Source organism: Cetorhinus maximus, chromosome 7 (assembly GCF_964194155.1).
Source record: "Cetorhinus maximus chromosome 7, sCetMax3.hap1.1, whole genome shotgun sequence".
In the NCBI taxonomy this organism is placed as follows: domain Eukaryota; kingdom Metazoa; phylum Chordata; class Chondrichthyes; order Lamniformes; family Cetorhinidae; genus Cetorhinus; species Cetorhinus maximus.
Window position 1 is genome coordinate 84,600,121 of NC_135885.1, and position 10,555 is coordinate 84,610,675.

The following is a 10,555-nucleotide window of genomic DNA, read 5'->3' on the forward strand; positions in this document are numbered from 1 at the left end:
TGTCTACTTACATTCCAGAACTGATGGAAATCTGTTCAACATTGCTCACCTGAGATCTAAGACAAAAGTGCACCAAGTCCTCATCAGAGTTGCTTTACACTGACGATGCCACAATAGCATTCCACACTGAGGAACGCCTTCAGCGGCAAATGGACAAACTCTCTCATGCCTGTAAAGAGTTTGGTTTAACCATTTGCATCAGAAAAGCAAATATCAAGTTCCAGGGCATTGTCATACTGCAATCTATCAGAACTGACAATGTGGTATTGGAGGTTGTTCACAGCTTCAACTATTTAGGCTCTACAATCGCCAAAAATCTGTCACTCCATGCTGAAATCAACACAAGCATCGTAAAAGCTGCAGCTGTTACATCCAAGCTAAGCAAGAGAGTGTGGAACAACAGCAACCTGATTGAGAACACCAAACTGCATGTCGACCAACCCCGCATCCACAGCACACTTCTCTCCAGTGATGATACCTAGACAGGAGGAAAGGCTGAACAATTTCCACCTTCGCTGATTCAGACATATCCTTAGCATCTTTTGGCAGGAAGAGGTCTCCAACGAGGTCCTGGAGCATGCTAATTCCATCAGCATACACTCATTGCTAAGCCAACGACATCTGTGATGGCTCAGCTGCATTCATCAGATGGATGGTGGCCGGAAACCCAAAGACCTTCTGTACAGTGAACTGACAACTGGGTCACGGCCTCGTGGATATCCATACCTTCGCTGTAAGGATACCTGCAAGCGAGACATAACGATAATGGACACTGAAAATTGGGAGACAGTCACCAACAGCCATGATCTCTAGAGGCTGACTAGAAGCACATTTGAAGAGGCAAGCAGAAACTGAAAGCTCAGTTGGTCGAGAAGAGGACCCAAATAGAGGCCAGTGAATCTTGCATCTTCCCAGCCCACCATTTTTCTCTGCAGCAAATGTGGCAGAGGCTGCCATGCCAATGTGGGGCTCCTGAGTCACACCAGGCAATGCTTAAATAAAAAGTCCTAGATGGTGTCAACCTTCTTGAGTGTTGACTCATCCAGGCAAGTGCAGAATATTCCATCACACTCCTAACTTGTGCTTTGAAGATGGTGGGCAGGTTTTGGAGAGCCAGGAAGGGAGTTACTTTTTGCAGAATTCCCACCCACTGACCTGTTCTTGTAGCCACAGTATTTATATGGCTGGTCCAGTTCAGATTCTGGTCAATGGTCACCCCAAGGATGTTAATAATGGGAGACTCAGTGATGGTAATGCCATTGAATATCAAGGGCAGATAGTTCGTGTGAGGGACTAAGATCTCAATGTATATATATATATAAAAAAAATATACATACATACACACACACTGCTATTTCTAAAATTAAAACTGGGCCTTGGCTGAGCAAGATCCTTAAAGTAGCTGAATCTATGTCAGTCTGTGACCCCAGAACAAAAGAAGCCCCTATGCAGCTTCGGGAAAACTCACACCTCGTTATCTTCGAGGAACCACTAATGATCACCTGGGGACTGCACAGCCCAACTTCAAAGAGAGGTATACAAGGGCAATTTGCATTTGATAACCCAGCTTGCCAGCACAAAACACTACTGATGATCAAGAGTAGACTAATGGAGCGATAATTGGCCAGGTTGGATATGTCATGCTTGTTGTGGACAGGATATACCTGGGCAATTTTCCATATTGCTGGGTAGGTACCAGTGTTGTAGTTATCCTGGAACAGCTCGGTTAGGGGGCAAGCTAGTTCTGGAGCACCTGACCCTAGCTCAGAGACACAAGCAGGGGGTCCAGGGAAGCAGGAAGTTCAAACTTCCCTGGCAATTCCCACGGACGTTAATGCGTCAGGACTTCACTGGGGCCTGACACACATCTTCATTCGTACGTCCAGTTTCTGACAATTCAGAGACAAGGTGATTTAGGCCAATAGTACATCCATAGCAACTCACCCTCCAATAACAGTATTTTTTTTAAATGGACCTTTACAAGTGCAAATAGAAAGTAGAAGCATTTTGTCCAGAAGAATATGTATTCAAAAAATATTAACCTGCATCTAGGATAACGAGATCACTCTGTAAATTGAAACAAACATCAAGTAAATGTCACAATTTTCACAACTGTCAACAGGAACCAAGTCTTCCCAGCTTTGGCAAACACCACTGATTTTGAAAGCAATCAGGCAGGGGTCACATACTACCCACAGTGGTTTGTACAGTAAAATCCAGTCAAACGTAACTGGATGTATTAATTTTCCCCTCCTTTAAAAGTATTGCATTTATATAAGAAAATGTTACTGTTAGCCTTGAGAGATAAATGTAAGACCATGTGCTATCAGGAGCTGCAGATTGAAAGTACAAACCAATTTATTAGTCAGCAAGTTTACAAGTACTGTACTTTGAATGGGACTATCAACACTTGCACTTGCTTTGGATTATAGCTACTTACCTATAAAAAAGATAAAAGGAAGTTGACGGCTAGTAGCAGTAGTACATATGCAACCTTCAAGACTATTTTATCTCAAAGCCTCTAGCTTCTGAACTATGCAAGGTGAAAAAAAACTACTGTACATTTCCCACAACACTTCACAATTAATGAGTAGTTCTAAACATCAAACTCTACATGATAATTTTGGTTACAATTATGTACAAAAAAATGCTATTTTGTTCAAATCTTAACACAATTTTTTCTATATATTTGCTTTACATATCCTTAGGCCTATACATAGAAATGGTTTCCTGATAGTATATCACTGAGCCTAATCAACCATTACAAATCTAATTTAATTCTGCAGCATGGAACACCGAATTAATATTCTTTGAACAAAAGGATTTTGCATACATATTTCACCAGCAAAAGCATGAAAAGAGGGCACCCACAACTAAATCATGCAGAATCTAGAAAAAATAGCTACATATTTAAAAGTATTTGATTTGGCATTAATCCTATACAACTCTTAGAGGACATAGTCATGACATCTAAATTCTCAAAAGACACTCACTAACCATGCAGACAGTACTAAACAATAATAAAATTATGTGGTTCTTTATTAAATGCTCCAAATGAATTGTGATCACTTAACTGCTAGGCTACTACAAATAACAGTTCATCGAGCATTTAGAACAATTTTGTTGGCACATATATGAATTTATCAATCACAATGGCAAAGGAACACTTTTAAGGCACAGTTACCTACCCTGAAATCTGTAGAAAAATCTGAAGAAATAGAATCAGAGGACATAACTGCAGTAGTCTTGTACACAGTTTGCTCAGATACAGATGAGGTGGTACTATGGAAGGAAAGGGCAAAAATTAAAGTGCAAATTTACACTGAGGTGTCTAAATTCATATAGTATCATTCAGTTGTGTAAATTAATCCCCAGTTCCAACTGACCTCAGTTCAATGACATGTACTGCAACTACAGTACATTGTAACAGTCTTCAATATAGACTCACCTGTGATCAACTGTCTCAAAATTACGTGCATGCTGAATTGTAGAAGCAGCATGCTATTAGATAAAGCTAAGCAAAAGTATAACCAAAGATTCACAATTCATTTATTTAGCGAACGATCAAGTTCTGCAGTCCTTTCACGTCCAGTGACAAATGGTCAGGGGCAATTAAGCAATGAGTGGGTGGAGAAGGTCCCATGAACATCTTCAATGATGGTACAGCCCAGCATAAGAGAAAAAGACAAAGCTGAGGCATTGTCAACCATCTTTATTCAGAAGTGCCTGCTCCTTCTCTGCCTCTGCCCGAGGACCTCATCATTACAGAAACCAGTCTTCACCCAATTCAATTAATTCCATGTGATATCAAGAAAGGGCTATTCACAGAGGATCTAGCAAAGACTACAGCACCTAACAACATCCCTAGTGAAGACAAACTCCAGAAATAGCTGTGCTTCTAAACAAGCTGTCACAGTACATCAAAAACACTAGCATCTACCCAATGTGGAAAATTGTCCATATGTATCAATCCCACAAGAACAAATCCAGCCCAGACTATTACCATCTAATAAACCCATTCTCAATCAGCCAAGAGTTGAAGGAGTGCTATCAAGCAGCATTTACTCACAACTAAATTGCTCACTAATGCTCAGTTTTGGTTCCGTCAGGACCACTCAGCTCCAGAGCTCATTATAACCTTGACCCAAACATGGCCAATAGAGCTGAATTCCAGAGGCAAGGCAAGTATGACTGCGAGGAGTCCTACTGCTGCCCAAAGGAGAACACCTGGAAACTGGTATGCTCCCATTGTAATAAAATAGACCATTCCAGACCAGAGTGCTGGAAATTGTGAGGAAAGCCTGTAGGTCTAATAGGGCTCCATGTAAGTCATCCCCCAAAGGATGCCCCAGTGGGTAGTGTGGCAGAGCAGAAAAAGACCCTCGCTGCAGAAACCTATCCCTTGGAGGGCAAGGGACTGTGCTTGTCTGAGCTGGACAACCTGAGAGCTTCTGAAGTTTTGTCATTTCAGGAACAGTGTTCCCCCTATCCATCCCAAAATGTGAGCAAGTCCATTATATTACTCCAGGACACAGGGGCCACCCAGTCCTTAATGTTAGAGGGAAACATAAACCTACACCAACCGCACCCCCCACCACCACCGAGTCCTCCCTGAAGGCCAAAGCACTGACAAATGAATTGGAAGGAGGATCTGTGTTTGCACCCCTCTATAGGGTCCACCTAGAGCGTGACCTTGTTTCAGGCCCAGCAATTGTCCCTGAACTACCAGTAGCAGAAATCGATTTCCTCCTCAGAAACTATTTGGCTGGCAGCAAAGTGTTAGCCAGCTAAGGAAAATAGGCAAATGTCAGCCAGCAGAAATCTGCAGCAGTGCAGAAGGCTGGGAATGTTAAGAGGTCCAGAAGGGTGAAACAAAACCCATAACCATTGAGTGAGGGCTGCTTGAATGTAAGAAGGCCAAAGCCAGGCCAGGTAAAATTAAAAGAGATCCAGGAAGGGCCAATAGAAATTAAAATAGACTCTTAGAATATCCTAGAATTAAACAGGGACCAGAGATGACCCAGAGCAGGGAAAGAGAGAGTGAGGGAAATGCCCAATGTAGTCGAAGATCCTGAAGGCAGGCAAGTTAGTAAACCACAATAGACTAAATTTAAGTAATTACCTGAAGTATGGCTTGCAGAAACCTTCTTTCCAAACTTAAATAGGGACAAAGGGAGTCACCAAACCAACGAGCAGATAGGGAGTGAGATGCCTCCTCCAGTTGAAATGCCGCAAGGGAGTGTACCTGGAGCTGCACCTCCACTTGGGGGCACTGGCGTTGCAAGGGACAGGGAACAAGTTAGGAGAACATCCACTCCCAATCCAAATGCACCAGCTAAGAAGCTACTGATTGGTCTTGCCAGCAGCTTTATGGCAGATTTAAGCAGGGGCCAGGAATATTCCCGAATTGGCCCAGAAAGAGTGAGGGTGATGCCTCACTTAGTTGAAAAGCCAGAAGGAGGTACAGCAAGAACTGAGCCTCCACCAAAGGGCAGTACTGTTCCAAAAGACCTACAGCCTGCCACCCAACTGACTGGAGAGATTCTAACCAGATTGGATCCCATACCCACCCACCTGACAGGGCTGCCCACTGCATTTAAAATGATTCAATGTAACAACCTACCAGGCTACTGTAGCCCTACCTGGTACGGATGCAGGGAAGGCCCCTTACAGAAGGCAGTCTTCCTATCATTCAGGAGCAGATTGCCCACCTGAAGCCGTGCCAACCCATAGCACCTAGCAACAGTAACTGGAACACCCCAGTGGTGCTAGCACCCGAGCCAGGCACTAAACTGGAATCCCCGAAAGATGGCAAAGTCCCATTAAAACACATCAATCTCTTGACAATCAGCATAACCACAGTCCCTGGATTTGAACAACTGAATCCACAGGTTACCAAGGCAGACAGGGAGGAGCTAAGCTGGACCAGAGCCAATCAGCCCTATGATCAAAGGACCTGGTTTTCAGAGTGTGACACCTGCATTCCCCTGAAGCTGGTCCAAAATGGCTGGGCCCTTACTCAGCCTGTGTGCAAACTACCATGTAAAACTCCCAGACCCTTTAGAGGGTACTTAATCAGGAGTTGGACAGGCAGTGTTCTGAAACCAATGGTTTTGCTTATACCTGATCCCTAACAGAGGAGAATTCAGAAATACAGCCCCGACCAGGCTTCCCATGAAGACAGATTTGAATCTTCCCAGGTCACCTAATCATTCCACGTTCCAGGAGAGGACTATGTCCTGGCTGACGCACTAACCCAGATTTAAACCGCAAAAAAAATACAGCGGGAAACTGCCATTGCCTCTGATTGTTGTGTGTCTGATGTGCCAGTGTGAATTAGAGGATGAATGCATACTTCTTTACCTCCTGTTCTTCCTTTATCAGACCACATTAAAAAAAAAAAATTTTTTTTTCTCCAAGATCACGAGGATTTAAGACCTCACACTGTATATTTTTATTTTATACTCTAAAATTTTGAAACTGAACCAAGACCTTTAAAATGTCTGAACTTATGTCTGTCTATAACCCCGAAACAAAAGAAGCTACTTGGCAGTTTTGGGAAAACTCGCCCCTCGTTATCTCTGAGGAGCGCTAATGACCCCTGTGGACTGTACAGCCTAACTTCAAAGAGAGCTATACAAAGGCCATCTGCATTTAATAACCCAAACTGGCCAGAAGGGTATGGATTGTCTGCTAAGGCAAAGGCCCCGCAACTTCCCTTTCCATTCCCAATGGCTAAGGCATTTAAGTCTCTGGAACACAGACAACGGATACGTATCCTTTGTCAAAGATGGTGGAAAGGTGGGAGTCATGTGACATGGCCCACTGGCTTGTGGAACAAGTAATATTGCCTTGCTGAGCTGAAAAGCTCAGTCTGCTGTTTACCATCTAACTAGCAGCCTCATAGGCGAGGAGCTCTGCACAGGTGGAATACCTGGCCCCATCTACACTGCTTCTGTTAGAAATTCTGTACCATCACTTACAAGACTGATTAATCTCTGCACACCTATCTCATTGTGTGAAGTCAAAACCACTGGTAAAGTGAATTATCCAGCATCAGTTTCCAACCTGCCGACCTCTGTGAAGGAATACCTCGTTGGACTTTGATTCTGGACTCCGGAACTCATGTGAACCAATATTTATTTTCTCTGTGGTCTCTGTACTATAAAGCCGTATTTTATCTATCCCCTTCTTTATTGCCCAAGTGTGGAAGCAATGTTGCAACCTCCCTTTTGCATTTTGAATGTGTGCAATAAACTAACCCTTTAGTTCATCCTATCTCAAGTTTGCTGTGGGGTTATTAATAAAACATTGGATCTCAAAAACCAAGGGCGTTGAGAAATATGCCACCGTTTATAAAGTGGGAAACAAATCAAAACACCTGTTTATGGATGTTGGTGAGAGGAGAAATTAGTGCTGGTTAAATTAACCTCCCACCTGTCTGTAACAAAGAGAACATTTCTGAATGCATGATGCCTTGGGCCCTATTTACAAGGTTGCTCTGGTCTACTGCAAGCTTACCTTCACTGGTCAATACACATGTTGGGGTTCTTACAGTTCCACACACTATAAGGTTGGCCTTATTGGCAACCTCATAAATAGGGTCCAAGCCATTTGCTCACCATGCAAGCTTGATGCTGAAATAAGGCACACCAAAGACATCTTGCGGGATAATGGCTAGCCTGATCAGATCATTTTGCTAATATATATATCACACAAACTCATGAATGGGCCTAAGGCCTTCACTTTCGGTCCCGAAAAGTGCACAGTTTACCTCAGATTACCCTGGAAGGGCAAGGTATCTCAAAAATTTGGGCAACAAGTGAAGCTCTTTCACACTGCTACTATGCAGTAGCAACACGAGTGGTATTCGTCACTAACAGGAAGTTCTGCCTATCACACAAATGAGTAATGTGGTATATGAATTTCAGGGCTAGTGTGATGCTAGGTATGCAGGCCATACATCCCAAAGACTGGCAGATCATATCACACAGAATATCCTTTCTGCTGTTTGCAATAGGCAAGGTACAAACCATACCCAACCAGTTCATGCTTGCAAACTCAAAACACAGTGTCCAACATTAGATGCGATTCCGCGACTGGACTGCATTTGCTAAATAATCCTGTGCGCGCTAAATTGGTTGTCAGTGTAATTTTTAAGATTGTCAAGTCAGGCTCACAGTGTGGCGCATTTGTGTGTACTGGAAGCTACATATGTTAATACACTGGGTCCTGTTCTTTGCGGACAAAAAGGACATCTGCACACATTGTGCCTGTTTTCAGTTGAACAAGTGACAGCCATTCGCAGGTTCATTCCTCAGAGCAGTGCCTTGACCAATCAAGTTTTAAAATGCCTGGTTTAAATTTCAAACAATGCTTGGCCGTTAATTGTCAGTCACCATTAGCTGGTGCATTCGTCATGGCAATCCTTCTGCCAATCAAAGTCCACTTGCGAACCAATCAGCACTCTCTTCTCATACAGTATAAAGTTGTTGCTTCCCCTGACATTGGTATTCTTGTGATTGTCCTGATGAGTTCAGGACGAATTGCTTTGACAAAATGTCTTTTTTCAACAATACTCAAATTCTTTCTGACCTTGTAAAGTTTATTTGATTCAAAAACCATAGAATGTTTCGCTTTATTCTCTTAGCAAGGGTCTTAGATCTCAAACTTTGCCTATTTTAAATAAAATGTTACTAGTCCCTAGCCGAATTGTACCAAAACCTTGGGGGCTTGGTCTAGGATCATAACAGATTTCATCTGAACGTACAGATACTTCAAATATGAAGACAAATAAGTGAATTATAAAATTCTCCAAATCTGAGCCACAAGAAAAAAACATCATGTTGAATAGACTGCCACAGCCTCTCCCTGAAAGGAAACAATCTGTTCTTTGAAAAGAAATGTCAGGCAAGTGCAATTTCAAATGCCATGCTTCATTTTAGGAACAGAAAATTACCTCACCAATATACCACAGGGAATACTTCAGTCTTCATCAAGCCAAACAACTAGAGATGTAAGCTCTTACCGGAACGACAGCAACGGACTTAAATTCTTCTTACAAGCACTCATGCATCCTCTTATCACATCTCCCCAAAGTATCTCAAAGTGCTTCCCGCACATTTATTTACTTTGAAATTCCTTACGAAGGCAAGCACCACAGTGACAACAAGATCCCACAAACATCACTGGAATAAATTATCCATTCTTTTATTGATCATGTTGGTTGAGGAAGTTGTGTTCAATAGGATACTAGCAGAACTCGCTCTTCCTATTGTTAACTTCTACCCAAACCACCAAAAGAGATTTTTAACTCGGTTTAATTTCTGACCGGAAAAAAAGCACATGCAATATTCCCTCAGTACGTGCTCAGCTGTTGGACTAGACTTTGTGCTCAAGTCCTGAAATAGGGATTGAACCAATAATCTTCTGGCAAAAGAAAGCAAAGCTGACAGTATTGCACATTATATCAACACCGCTAAAAAGAACGACCAACGATGCTTAAAAAACAGAAAACCAGCATTAGAAATGCAATTACATCCAATGAGGGAGAGTAGATCTACAAAAAAGCCACATGGTTACAGTTGTTTTAATTAAAACTTTACACACAATAGTGGTGCTCATTTGTTGAGCAGCAACTAATGCTGCAAGACATAATAACAATAGTTTTTTCAATGCTGCACTTCTAAATCACTTGTGAAATAAATAGGTACTTCACAGTCATAAAAAAGCTATTAATATGTTACAGTTGTGTTGTCCAATAAGTTAACCAGCAACATGGCTAATTGAGAATCCAGATGTGGCTAATTGCATTTCTGATGAGTAATTTAAAAATTAGTTATAGCCACGTCATTAGGGAAAAATGGTAAAATGAAAAACCAAGAATGCAAGTCTCTATTTGATTGGGGTGTGTTTAACTTCCTTGGTTACTAAATTTACCAGCATTGTTCAAGAACATGTCATACATTTTCTGCTAAAATTAATACATGGTTGAAATGCATCACCGTGGCTACACCTTTGGCTTGTAAGGGATTTCTCTTGGACAACAATGGTTTAAGATTTAGCAATACATTCACAGTTTCTCAGTATGCTACAAAGATATAGGTACAAACATCACATTTAACAAGGCCAACTAAATAGCTCACAGACGCAAAGATCTTTATGGAAATACAAGTGTCAAATCAGTTTCATAATCACAATCTATGAAATCAGCAATGTCTGTAAAAGGGATGAAATCTGGGTGTAAAACAAAGTATAGTTCAGAATGGAGAAGCTGTATTTCAGGTGAAATGCTACAGAGATCCAAGAAGTCACTTGAGAAAGTACCAACATGTGACAAGTATATTACAGTAATACAAAAGGGAAATAACTTACAGAAGACGGGGCAAATCCACTTGACAGCACAAGAGAATTCAAGCCAACAGGAAAAGCTAATAAGAATTTGTAATCGGAATGCAATTGTCGATTCAAAGTTAAGTGATGTAAGGTAAATAGAAACGTTCAAATCACAACACTAACACACATGGTGAGGGGTTTTTTATTTCTTCCCAATCAC

The 10,555-nt window shown here is 41.8% G+C and overlaps 1 protein-coding gene across 2 annotated transcripts in view; it reads right to left on the reverse strand.

Annotated features, from left to right (window-relative positions):
• The window catches only part of mtmr2 (myotubularin related protein 2), a 91,690-nt gene extending 88,168 nt beyond the window's left edge, over nucleotides 1-3,522 (reverse strand). For both annotated transcript variants that reach the window (XM_078545802.1, XM_078545801.1), the window contains exon 1: nucleotides 3,189-3,522. In XM_078545802.1, coding sequence (XP_078401928.1) covers nucleotides 3,189-3,233 — 45 coding nt within the window. In that variant the 5' untranslated portion in view covers nucleotides 3,234-3,522. The remainder of the gene's footprint in view (nucleotides 1-3,188) is intronic.
• Between the last annotated feature and the right edge of the window lie 7,033 nt (nucleotides 3,523-10,555).